Below are 13,607 nucleotides of genomic sequence, written 5' to 3'. Positions count from 1 at the left end.
CAGTCTGCCTTAATACCACTTGAAGAGGCGCAAATATGGATCAGTGACAAGATATCGTGTTGATATCGAATGACTACTTACCAGTAGTAGAGACCTAAGGATTTGACTGACTTTAAAATAAAAACAGTACAAATGTCTTCACTGTACCATTTTTGAAACATAAGCTTAAAACAGTCATCTATTATGTAAAATAATACTTTCTGAACAAATGTTTTGCACATTGTTTGAAACTGATTATACTCTCTTTTGTATGATTTTTGATAAGATAATTTGAAATGTCAGAACCAGATCATTTTTGCCGAGGGTCTGTCCTAATCTTTCACTGATTTGAGGCATCGAGTTTTCTGAAAGTTGTGCTTATATATACCAACATGGATTTTTCTGCAATTACTGTATTAATATCATTTCAAATAAAGTTAAATGACAAATTTTCGAAACTCGTAGTTCTTACTTTGTTCTTATATTATGGACACAGCGAGCATCGATTTTTTAATATAGCAGGTAAAATATAGCCCGTCAGCAAATTTTCAGTGGTCCTCGGACCTTCAGAGTTGAATATTAAATGAACAAAGATGTTTTATGAAAGATATAGATTGTTTGGCATGTTTATTAACTGGCCGGATCTTAAGTGTGCCGCGTCCAATCTTGTTGGCGTTGTTGTTGTCAGGTAGCCTATTTTGCAGGTACTTTTATCATTCCGATGAATTAGCTTGAAATCACAAATAAATTAAGAAAACGAAAGAATGAAATAGGATAAAAAGGAAAGAGGGAGAAAAGATTTGAGGTAAATAAGGAAGAAAATGAAAATTCAAAATGTTGCAAAAGGTAAAAAAGAAAACAAAGTGACTAAAAGTTATACAAAGAAACAAACAATAAATAGAAGAAAAGTAAATTTAAAATGAATATAAAAATCAAAAGTTTATAGAGATTGCAAAAAATTTATGAAATCCAAAATAAAAGAATTTATATCTTTCAATAACCTGTCAAAGTCCTGACTGATATGTTATCATGCTTTTATTTATGGGCTTGACTTTTCAAGCAATCTAATATTTGCTCATAAGGTAAAGTCTAAGATATTTGAACACGACATATGTCGTGTTGATATGAACACGTTGTAGATATTCGTTGTAGATATAAAAACCTACACGTCGTTGTAGATATGAACACGACAGATGCCTTTTCGCTATGTTTGACAAATGAATATTTGCCACACCGTTGTAAACCAAATGACAATCGAGATTTAATCCATTTTGTGAGGTCATTTGGCATCATTTTATAGCAGAAAGAACAGGCAAACAAAATTTCAAACAATTGGCAACATTTTTAATATAGAACTAGTTACAGTTACGTTTCTAAAAAGAAAAAGAAATAATTTTTCATTGAACAATCTCGAGGCTTTGAAATCTTTGTGAGAATTTCTAAAATTTTTTAAAAAACTTTTACAGCAGGTTTAAAACCTAGATTGTGCAAATAATTTGAGAAAACTTTTCAGATGTTGGTAGAGCCTGATCGTTTTTCCGTCTAGAAATTTGGAAATCTATCTGCATTGACATAAAAATGCCGCTACTGTGTAGACAGAAGAAGTTTCATTTCATCTTTGGACTTCATTTGAAAAATTTTCAATAGGCAATTGGTCTCGTTTCTGGTTGGCTTATTTTGATCCACAAAAAGTTTCGATCTATGTTCTGAAGTTTTATTCACTGAAGTTTTTTTTAAAGATTTTGCTTTTTTCAAAGCAATTTCCCCATAAATTTAAACGTGTCATGAAAGAATAGAAGAACAAATATTGCCCAATGAAACGCATGACATCTTTTATCCTTTACCCAAACGTTCATGCACAGAGGTATAAGTGCCTCTGTTCAAACAAAAGAAATACCGATTGAACAATTAAAATTGGTTCTGCATCTTTGGAAAAGGTGGCATCTTCTACTGGTGGCGTCTTATTATCATTATTATTTCACATTCACTAAAGCTAAAGCAAATATCAACACTAAAAGTTTAAGTAATTACAAATAATAAAGTGCTAATCAAAGTAGCTTGATCTAGTAGCATAGCAGCATTAGCATCGTCAAAATAGTCGATCATCTCTATAAAGTAGATGTAACTATAAAGCCAACTGGCAAGTGCCACGCCAAAGAGGGAGGAGGGGCAGGGGGGCATGGTCTTCCCAATTGTAGGCTCGTAGGCCGTGTCGCTAGTAATGAATACAGAAACATTCTATAGGCTAATTTTTGGGTGCAATTCTGGCATCAAGACCTTTTCTGTACAATTGAATATTGGCCAATTTTTAGCACTTGACAGATTTCTCGTACCACAAGTAAATGAAAATTTCAAGGCATATATTCCACATCACTACTAAATGGCATTACTCTATTTCCGTGATTTTCATTGTCAACGTTGGCAATTTCATTTTCAGAATGTTCAATTTCCTTAGTTGGATTTTTCTCCTTTGTAGTTATTTTCTTCAGCTTTGGCAGTGATGGGTCAAAAATGCTTAGAGCTGGATACATCGATACGAGCTTCAAGGTTTTAGCATACTGCATTTTACTTATCGCAAGTCTTTCATTGCAATGTTTCTTCTCTAGCTTAGAAAATTTTTCTTTGAGTCTCAATTCAATTTGATTGAGGTCTTCCAAAAAAGATTCAAACGTATTCTCTCCTTTGGATTCTTCACTTACAACCTTGGCTCTGCCTGTAACGAGGAAAGTTTGAAGGTAATAAAATAAATTTCATCGATTATTTTGTTAGATCACAAAAGTTTTCCAAAGCTTCCATCTCTTTTTTTTTAAGTATCCGGGCGGTTGTTTGAAATACGCAGAAAATTAATTTCTATTCTAGTTTGGTTATTGAAAATCGTTATCATACAATACTTGATGTTATCAGAGTGCTTGTAGGGACATAGAGCTTTTATCATTAAGAAAGAAGATTTAATTTTTTATTTCCAAACATGAAAACTTGACTTATCGCTAATGTAAAACTAACATATAGAAGAATATTTTTGTACAACAAAAGCTGACTAATGGCGATTTGTAGAATGGCAAAGGAACATTAGAAAGGCCACCATTGATTTTTTATTGTCTTAAAAACATGTTTTATGTCAAACCTCGAATTTTCATTCTGATATCATGCAGCAATCCAATCACCATGAAAAGCACCAATGTTATGCTCCCATAACGGACAAGATTACTCATCAAGTCGCTTGGCGACGTCATATGGTTCACGAGGTCAAGACTTTTCTCAGAACTGGGGGCCTAAATAAAAAATAAAATAACATAGAAATATTATTAACCAATCGTAATAATTGAATCATTTAAGCAGGCACCTTACTTAGATCAAAATTGCTGATTTTCTTACGTACCTTAAATATGAAGGTTTTCTCCGTCAACTTTTCCAGCATTTCTGCTTCATTTTCTGTTACGTACCGCTTTAAACATTTTTTAGTCCGCTTAACATCACCAGATAAAATTACACCATAGGATGCTTGAATTTTTTTTACATTCTCCAAAATAATTTTTGGATGATTCAAGTACTTTTCTAGAGAAGTTGCTTTGTAGATATCCAGTGCAACTCTGCTTATATTTCCTGTGAACAGTGATTCTTGGATGTGATTTCCATCTGTCACGTTCCCTTGAAAATGATAAATTTTGTGAATTTGAATGTATCAACAGCTTATAAATTCAGTCTATGTCTACTAATTGTATCTATGTTATCTTTATAAACAATGCAAATGGTTAAGCAATTTTATGCAATAATTGGAGCAATTACATACAATCTTTTGAGCAATTGAAATCAATGTTTTAAGCAATCAAAATATATGTTTTCAGCAACTAAAATCAAATCTTTTAGCAAAAAATTCAAAGTTTTCATTCAAACTTTGAGCAATTTCATTTTCTTGTTAGCAATTTTAACCAAACTCTTCAAAAATGTCATTAACAGTTAGATGAGCCAATATATATGAGTGTTAAGTGATTTCGGAGAACCTTAATACATATTCTTACAAATTTTATTTCATGACAAAAGAATTTTCATGTAAATTTTCAAAGAATGGTAACTTTTCATGACGCAATTATATTGTTACTCTAATTTTCCAAAGCAAATTTTATGCAACCTTCTAACTTGTTAGGCACCATCATAAAAGCAGAATTTAGGCCATACAAAGAAAAAGAACATACAAAATTATTTACCAATTTTAACCTTTGCGCCATAGAATTGAGCTGCCGTCATTAATAGATCTTCTGACGTCAAGACCTTTAAAAAGGGATCCATTAAAAGCATTATTTTTTTAGGCTACACCTTTATATGTCAGTCGTAGCTATAGTTAGAAATACTGAAAATTCTTCTTTTTTGCAAGAAATTTGAATTCTTAGACTAAATGAAAATGAGAAAAAGGCATAAAAAGAGATTCAATTGGAAAAAAAGCAGCATTTTTATCAAAAAATTAAAACTGCACCAGGAAAAATTAATGAATTTTTTAGCGACGCTTTTAGTGTAGCCCGTTCCCTTGATAAGTGGTTATGCTCGAATCTTTGTTAATAATTTTGTTAAATTCTCTTGTACAATTTCACTTAAATTCTTAATGTTATTCTATTACATTGTAAAGCATGCAAACTAGCATAGCAGAAATTGTCTCACTATATTTTAGAGATATTGATATACAAGCTCAACAACTTGCAGTCAGATGTTGGCCACTAGCTGATCTGATTGTTAATATAATCGTAAATCTATTTTTATCAAAATTTTAAGTTAAAAACGATATTTACCTTTCCGTTTGGCGAGAAGGATTTCGGAACCAGGACAAAATCAATGCTAAGTATGCTTGATATATTTCCGACAACCATAGATGTTAAAACAAGACCAAGAAGTGTCCAAAATATTGTGTATATCCTACCTAGAATGGTTCTAGGTACTATATCCCCATACCTAGAAAACATTGCTTTCAATGCAAAAATTTGTTATGCGGAAGAAAAAGTACGAATCTTGGGTTTAAGAAAATATTAAAAATGGCTGAATAAAATTGATTTTGCTAGGTTCTAAAGAAACAAATTTAGAATTGTCAGTTAAAAATTTTTCTACAGATTTACGAAGTTTTGGTTAGATTTCATAAGATCTACTAGAGAGTTAAAAGTTTTTCAAAGGGCACATTAATTTTTTATCGATAAATCATAGCCTTAAAAACAACGTTTTATTAGTAATTCTAAACCGTTGTTAAGTTAGCCATATTTGAAAAAGCATCCAAAAACAACATAAAACTATTTGTTTCAAACTAAAAAATTAAAAAACTGCTTTACTGTGCACAATATTAGTTTTAGTAATTTGAAATGTATATCTTCTCTCACCCGACGGTTGTCATAGTGATATAAGCAAGCCAGATGCCGCTACCAGATCCTCTGATGTAGGAATCTGAAAATTCTTCTGGGTTTTCAGCAAACTCCTGCAACAAATTTCTTTATCATACTTTTTTACATATCTATTAGCAAAATACGTCCCTGAAAATTCTTATGAAAGCTCGTAACTCATAGCTGTACGATTTTGTGGTTCTTATGTAGGTTGTCGTCGCCGAGGTTCCACAAAACCCCATACTGGGCAATGATATCAAAAATATGGTTCTATATATATACATTGCCTAGGTCTCCGGTGAATGGAGGGGGGATGTTGAGGGGGGTGTGGGGGGAGGTTTGTACAGTCGTACTCTCATTAAAGCCTGACAGGAGGTCCAGTCATGTTTGAAGAGGGCTAAATTTCGGTGTCAAGCATGCTGGATCCATTAGCGTTCCTGTTAAACTGTTAATGCTTCAATGACAAAAGAAGATCAGTTTTTGTATTAGATGATTTAGAAGGCCGGAACCTTGAGGAACACCACATTTGAATTTATCCCAAATCTCTTAAGCAATGCATCCTGTTTGACAGGTAAGAATAAAGCAAGCTTTATTTCATTATTTTCATCCAAAGAGCTTACGTACCAGTCATTAGTGCATTTTAACAAACAGGTGTAAACTGAGTGTAGCATTTTGAAACTTACGAGTTGCCAAAAAGCATTTTGTCTCAAATTAAATAATTGTTTAACTAACCATATGAACATTTTTCAAACAGCGGAGACAAGACTGGTAGAACTGATATGGGACTTCTAATTTATCGACCAACAGTTACTTGGTTGAAAGTATAGTTTCTTATTATTATTGTAAATTAAGCGACAATAGAAAATGACCTAAATTTTGCTTGGGCTACTGGGGGGAGGGTACCACTGTCCTCCTTCTGCTAGGATAAACAGGTGTGGCACAAATACCCCAAAAACTGGCTTGAGCGCACTCTTAGCAACATTGTAGCAAATGGGGCTATTTGCAATTTTTTATACCTTTTGCTACAGGTCAGATTTTTTGCAAATTTTTTCACTAACAAATTGAAAGGTGAGCTTTTTGAGAAATTATAAAAGCTAATATCTGTGTTTGACTACACTTCAGTGTGTCCAAGGTTTCAAAAATTGGTTATCAGCGATGGTTTAGCTTTTGTGCGTAAGTCTCGTAGATAGCAAACTTCATGTTTAAACCAAACTGATCTTCAACTAAATTTCCGCTTATTTCAAATTCTGACTTACCATTTTCCAGAAGACTATGCCAGCCAATATGGTCAAGACAGTAGATAATACAAAGAGTGGATATTGCTCCCAAATTGAGTTTGCTATTAGTGAAGTTGCCGCATTTCCCAATTCATTTTCACTAGGAATGGTCATAAAGGTAAGGAGACTTTGAATCTTTAGCACGGGAACATATACATATTTGCTGTTTTCTAGGCTTCCTTCTGTTTCAAAGTCATCTCTGAAGATAGGAAGTGCCAGATGTGTTCCGTTATTAATTGCTTGCAAGGCCTCATTTCTGCTGTACTTTACTGACGGGAGCTTGGATGCATCTCGATGCCAATCAACATAACTTGTACCATGCAATCCACTACAGTTTCCACAACAAGATGTAATTGCTTCATCTATCAATTTCGGTAGAATTTCAAGGTTTGATGCTTCAACTATTGGTGGTAATGGGATTCGCGCAGATGAAAGCACTTTTGGACATCTGCATGTCTCTAAAAATGAAGAATCGTTCGCTTAATGATTTTGTTAAACTTACCGAAAAAGCCCTATTAAGCCTCTCTTTCTTTAAAACTCTCTTCTCTATCAAGTCTCCCTTATCAAGAAAAAATGTAATGTAAGCCCACCCTCTCTATCATGCCCCCTCTTAAGGGCTTTTGATGGCAAACAAAGAAAACATTGCACTGAGCGTGATGACGGGTGTGATGACGATAAAATTGTTTGCATTACATAAGGCACATAAGAACGTTTAGTTATACGCCTTAGAAGTCAGTTAAATTTTACTTAGATTACCCGGAGATATCAATTGAGTTTGATGACATTAAGGAAGATGAGGACATTATAAGTGATTGATTCTATGAAACGTTCGAAGCTGCTAGCAAAGTTTTTGAGAACATTTGTATGATATTTTCGTAAAAAAATGCTTAAGAGCATTTTAAATCTTTTTTAACATTGCATTATTAATAATCCCCCCTTCTATAAGAAGCCCCCCTCTTTAAAAGCACCTTCTCTATGACTGACTAAAATAAATGAGCCCTAGGGGGCTTACTAGAACTTTTGCTATAAATTGAAAAGAAAAAATTCTAGTAGCTAAACTGAAAATAGTAAATTGTTATGGATCGACAAAAATGTGCAATAATTTGTATTCTTTTATCCTCCTTTAGATAAAAATTTTGCTAAATGAACTGTTAACTGAATAAAATTTCAGCATACCTCCATATTTTGCTTCGGACCAGACTCCAAACCCGGCCTCTGTGAAGGCAGAAATCCGAATTCGGTACTTGCTAAATATATCAAGCTCTTTAACCACCACTGATCTGTCTGGTTCAAACACATCTAAATGGGTTGGCACTGACTTGAGAACAGGATCATCATTTGCTTCTATTTGCTGATACTCGATTCTATAGCCAAGCACTTCACCCTTTGCTGTGGAATACTCTATTCCTTTCCAATTAAGAAGTATCTCATTAAATCCATACATGTCTGTGACTTGCAATTTGGGTGCTTCTACTGGCACTAAAAATGGAATGAAAAGTGATTTTATTCTTAGTAAAACGACGATTTACTAAAAATCTAAGTAAACATAAAAAAGGCAAAGGTATTGAAGTAAATCTATGTGAACAAATTCTTGTGGTGCAAAATTTAGAAAAGGCTTTGTAAAATGCAAAAGTTTTACAATATACTAAAAGCTCCTTCGTCTGGCACTCCACAGAGTATCAAGCATTAGAATAAGGTCCCGAAAGAACAAGAGGGAAAGTATTTATTCAGTTGTGGATCGAAATCTATTTATGATTTATTAGTCCATCTTTGTTCCGAATTTCAGTTGTAAAAATTATTGTTAACAGTATGAAGCCCTTTAAAAACTTATTTAAAATCTTAATTTTTAGTAAATGAAGAAATGCTATATAAAAGAAAGATGGTCTTTATGAATACTAAAAATATATGATTGGAAGTAAGAAGCATAGAGGACTTTCAATTGTCTGTTAACATCAATAATGTCCCATCAATATTAAGGCAATAATACTTAAAAAAATATTGATAAAGAGAGAAATTAGTAAAAAAGCTGAAACAATCTTTGACCTTCCTATTGTAACAAGATAACTTGAAAGAGCTCCATGAAGTAGCTCTAAAAGTATTTAGAATTTCTTAATGCTCTTTTGGTTATTTTGTCTAGATTAAAAATCTCAAAGTATGATATTTGTGACGTCAACTTTTTTGTTCTGTATTAAAGATAATGATTATATGGTGTCCTTTCTTCTCTGGGTGCTTTTGAACGGACTCAGATATCCATAGCAACACTTTGTGGTGAAGGACTGGTTTTCTTGACATATTATTTGGTAGCTTTCAACGAATGCACAAAGTAGTCGAAATTTTCTATCCCAGATACTGTTTCTGTTCAGTTGCTGAAATTGAACTGCACCATTGGCACAACGCAATTGACACACCCGTATTTTCAAGACAGCTATTTTCTAACTATTTGCAGACCGATCATAAGAGGTACAAAAATTAATAAGCATTTTGAATTCCATCCTTACAAAAAAGCATATCAAGTTCTGTTTTAACAAAAGTTGAAATAAGAGCTTTTAAAGATCTTGATCAGTTATTATCAATCACAATTTATATGAGACTGTTTTGGCAAACGTTGTAATAACTTAGCAATAGAAAGGGGACATTTAATCAGCTATAACTAAGGATCATTGCTAAAAAAGGTCAGCAGCTTACAAAGAAAGCCACACAGCTAAAAATATGTTTATTCAAAGACTCATACCTCCTTGTTTAGTTGTCCCATTAATAGTGATTGTCAAGCCAAGACCTTTTGAAGTAAAAGCACCAATTCTCACTTGATACCAAGAATAATTTTTAAGTCCTGAAATGTCCATTTGAAATGTGGTTGCATTAACTTCAATCATTTGCTCCCCTGGTTCTGCTCCATAAACCGCGAGTGGATTGATGGCCCTTGGTGCCCTGTGGTACTGACGCATCGGTATGTCGATCGATTTGTAGAAGATTCTGTATCCAAGGACAATGCCATTTCTTAAAGAATCAGGTATTGAACCCCAATAAACTTTGATTGCATCATATGCTGTTGGAGAAGTCGTCACTGTCGTTGGTGGGGCATCTGGCTCTAATTTAGTCAAGCAAATAAAGTATTGCAAAAATCAGAAAAACAGATGAATATTAAGAGATTAGTTCAAAATAGAACATTTTTAAACATGTTAAGCTTTTTGATGTACTCTTTTAAGAGTATGAAACGTCAGAATGATTATCGAGAACTCCGAGCTAAGGTTAAATGTACCCAGTTGTTCGTATAATACAGAAAAGCAAAACTGATTTGGCAAGTAATTAGCATGTGTTTCTCATGGGCTTATCATGATTCACATCCTGTTATTTTTTTTAGCTAAAATACTCGGTAATCATTCTGACACTTTATGCTTGAAGTAGTGACAGTCAAAAAGATCGAGAATGTTCAAAATAGATTGGAACAAATTCATATAATCTAACAATCATAATCATAACAATACGTCCGACTTAACATAAGAACCGATACCTCTCTAATCTTGGAAAGGGCAAGGTCAGCGCGAACAGAACTTATGCTACTAGCCAATGAAAAGTTCCTGAGTGTATAGACAGAAGCTATGATAGCTGAATGGGGATGTAGGGGAATGGTAAGTTCTCAGTTGGACTAGAAAGTACATAGTTTGTCGGTAAAATTGTCTTTCGGTAGGTGAAATAGCCCCTTAATTTTCCTTCATCGTTTCCTTTGGCGGTAAATTTTAACACTGATGACCGACCCTTCAAGGCCCTAATGTCGAAGGACAAGCTACGCCACTGCTTCTCTAACATGTACTACTCCCCTTTTGCGTTATATTTGGAACTAGGCCTTATCTTAGATAACATCAATTGACAAGTAGTAATTCTTTGTATATGAATAAGCACGTACGAAAGTAGGGAAGGAAAGGGTATAAGAAACTTATCGGTGTTCAATTGTCAGAAGACTGAAATCTTGGAAGGTTTAATGGAAAAGCTGGAGCTAGAGAGCCTCGTCTAAGCATTGGCTTGAGACATCGTCTCGAAAATTGCTTAATTTTGCTCGAGGAAATCAAAGTTAATTATATATGGATTTGAATATATTTTGTTTTTTCCAAGAAAATTAAAGAAAAGTCTTTTTATTTGATATTGTAAATCGAAATCATTTGAGTCATTTTAGTAGTTTTGATAATGTGGCACTAAACATAGACGTAAACTCAGGGGGGGGGGGGGGGGCTCTAGGGCTTCAGCCCCCCCACTAGAAAATAGGGAAGTGCTTACCAATGTTCAGATTAGTTTGTTATATTTTTGGTTTCACGCATAAGATTCGTTGCATTAAATAATTGCGTTTACAGAAAAATAAAGTATGAAATTATTGTGAACATAAGGTCAGATCCAACTCAAGGCCAATCCTTCAGAAAGGCTGGAAGCAACAGAGAAAAGCAATGTGCGATCTTTGTTGACGTAATACTAGCTATGGTCAAATTTAGGATAAGATCTAAACAAAAGGAACCAGCAAATGTAATTAAGTCAGTAGGAGGAAAAGAACAAGAAGAAAATATTGGAGATCAAGAAGATACTGATTATGACTTAAAAATAAACTTTCAATCATTTCATGTGTGTGTTTCTTCTTCCTTGATAATGAAAAATGCACGGAAAAATCACCTTTACACCCTTAACTTATCCACTTTCTATCCTGTGACATTAGCAGCTGCTATTAGGAATTGTCATTAATTGTTTGAGCCCCCTCTGAAAAAAATGCAAGTTTACGCCTATGGCATTAAATGTGAATATCACAAATGAAATTAAAAGCCTGACGAAAAATGTTTTCTGTTTCTCATTGACTGCATCTACACTGTTTCATGTGCTGACCTAGCCTGCAGAAGACTCTGCAAGTTGAATACATTCTATGATTGAAGTAATAGCTGCTCCGCATTGCAAAATGCAAAATAAACCTCATTCAAAAGTTCTATAGATTTGATCGAAAAGTATTGTATTGTATAGAATTGTCATATTCGAAAAATATTTTTGGAAAGATTTAGGGCCTAATTCAGACTGCTTAAAAGAGCTAACTTCTTCCTTCATAGCGCAGAGACTTTTTTATGTAAGTTCAAGAATTAGTTATTTCGATCTAGGGAACATGTTTTTTAACTTCACTGGACAATAGATCGATTTACTACAATACTGCTAAAAATGCAAGTTGTGACAGCAAAAGAAGAAGGAAATTTTTGGAAGAAGGACTAGAAGACAGAACGAACACGATACTTACTGTCCTCGTCAGTTGTCAGTGTTATAACTTTCGAGAAGTCCCCTTTTCCTTTGCTGTTAAAAACTTGAATACTGAAGTTGTAGTTGGTATATTTTCTCAGGTGTTGGATACGTATTTCTGACAGACTTCCGTTTGAGGTTACATTGAAGATTTCATTTTCATTGCAGCCTTGAGGCCTGTCTTGAGGGCAATTAAGCACGCGATATTGTACATTATATCCAAGAACCTGAGAAAAATAAACAATACTTATTTTTGATATTTTGTTACAGAGGGTGATCAATATAAAGCTTAATTTAGGGAGAAATATACTTTGATGGACAAGAACTGTATGTAATCTATCCCAGTAATCTATCCAACTATGGTTTTTTCATGACAAAAATAGGCACAAGTGTCTTTGCTACATTTTGCTATTTTGAACGCATTTATTTATAATTTTACTTCATTAATAAACTTTTAATTTCACAATAAAAATTTTTCATTTCTAATATGATTGACTTTCAATAAAAATTTTAACTTTAGTCGGTTAGTGGGCATAGTTAAAGACCATTTTGCTACAGTACCTTTGATAAACGCGAAAGATTGTATGAATTACTTATACTCAAAGCTTGACTGGAACTTTACTAACGTCATTTACACAATACTATTCAAATGCTGTTTACGTAACGGAGAAAATTACCTCAGTGTAATTGTTTTCACTATATATTCTATAATTATTTCCATTATTATGATTTCTTTCAGTATTATTTATTGCCATTATATTTCACAAAGTTTCAATTTGGCAACGAGAAATTAAACTGAAGCAGTATTTTTTCGTTATTATTGAATCATTTCTACAGTCTTGGTCAGTGAGTCTAGCAAACATTTGTTTCTTTTAACCGACATGGATTCTAGCACAACCATTTGAGCAGTGACTTTTTGGAATGACTTATACCAAGTTGACGGTCACAAGAATAGCTTGTATAAAGCGTTATATTGCCATTTGTTTTAGTTGCCATTGATAGAGAGAACATATGAACAAGCTTTCCTGCAGATGACACCTTTGCTAGCACGAAAATGGCTCGAACTTTGCACACACAGTTTATCAACATTAATAACCCATTCACTCCCGCACCACCAATCACGCTCTTTTTCCATCACTCGGAATCCCTTTCTCTACTGCTTCCATAATCCTTTTGTCTCTTCATTAATATCCAATCTGATTTGAATAAAGACTATTGAATTAGCCACTGATGGGAAAATGCTTCATCTTCCATATTGAGAATATACACTTTCATCTGGCCATGCTGCTGAGCTAATTACATTGGCATCATCTCTTATCCAAATTCTGAAGCTCTGAACTAGGCTAACGACAAAGTCAAAAGCTGTGATTTGTTATAGGTAATGATTAAAACCTGAATATTGTTACTTTTCTAGTTTTGATAAAATCAATAGGAAATCAACTTCTATGAAAAGAAAAAACCCATGACTCACTTTTCCATTTGCACCTCCCTCTCTTTCTTCCATTGGATTCCATTTTAATATGACTTCTGTTGAAGTTGCATTTTCTCCGGTTACGTTTCTTGGTGGTTCTTTGGGTGCTATTGAGAATAAATTGTATTAGTTTTGCTAAACAAGCTGGTTTGTTAGGATGAATTGCTCAAAGACTAAATAATATATTCAAAACATTAGAAATCTATTCCTGTAACGTTTCTTTTTTTCTTGTGCTACAATTCTACTTCATTTTCATTCCTAATC

At 33.6% G+C, this 13,607-nt stretch overlaps 1 protein-coding gene across 3 annotated transcripts in view; it reads right to left on the bottom strand.

Annotated features, from left to right (window-relative positions):
• The window catches only part of LOC148959427 (protein sidekick-1-like), a 42,864-nt gene continuing 29,257 nt past the window's right edge, over positions 1-13,607 (bottom strand). For all 3 annotated transcript variants that reach the window (XM_089110383.1, XM_089110384.1, XM_089110382.1), the window contains exons 13-23: positions 13,344-13,450; positions 11,874-12,099; positions 9,345-9,701; positions 7,790-8,092; positions 6,593-7,071; positions 5,337-5,431; positions 4,761-4,920; positions 4,185-4,248; positions 3,359-3,627; positions 3,104-3,251; positions 1-2,692 (exon numbers count right to left, since the gene is read on the bottom strand). In XM_089110383.1, the coding sequence (XP_088966509.1) occupies positions 2,331-2,692; positions 3,104-3,251; positions 3,359-3,627; positions 4,185-4,248; positions 4,761-4,920; positions 5,337-5,431; positions 6,593-7,071; positions 7,790-8,092; positions 9,345-9,701; positions 11,874-12,099; positions 13,344-13,450 (2,570 nt within the window). In that variant the 3' untranslated portion in view covers positions 1-2,330. The remainder of the gene's footprint in view (positions 2,693-3,103; positions 3,252-3,358; positions 3,628-4,184; positions 4,249-4,760; positions 4,921-5,336; positions 5,432-6,592; positions 7,072-7,789; positions 8,093-9,344; positions 9,702-11,873; positions 12,100-13,343; positions 13,451-13,607) is intronic.

The sequence above is a fragment of the Rhopilema esculentum genome, chromosome 10 (assembly GCF_057945365.1).
Source record: "Rhopilema esculentum isolate cy_ngs chromosome 10, ASM5794536v1, whole genome shotgun sequence".
Taxonomy (NCBI): domain Eukaryota; kingdom Metazoa; phylum Cnidaria; class Scyphozoa; order Rhizostomeae; family Rhizostomatidae; genus Rhopilema; species Rhopilema esculentum.
This window is presented reverse-complemented; position numbering and strand designations above follow the sequence as displayed.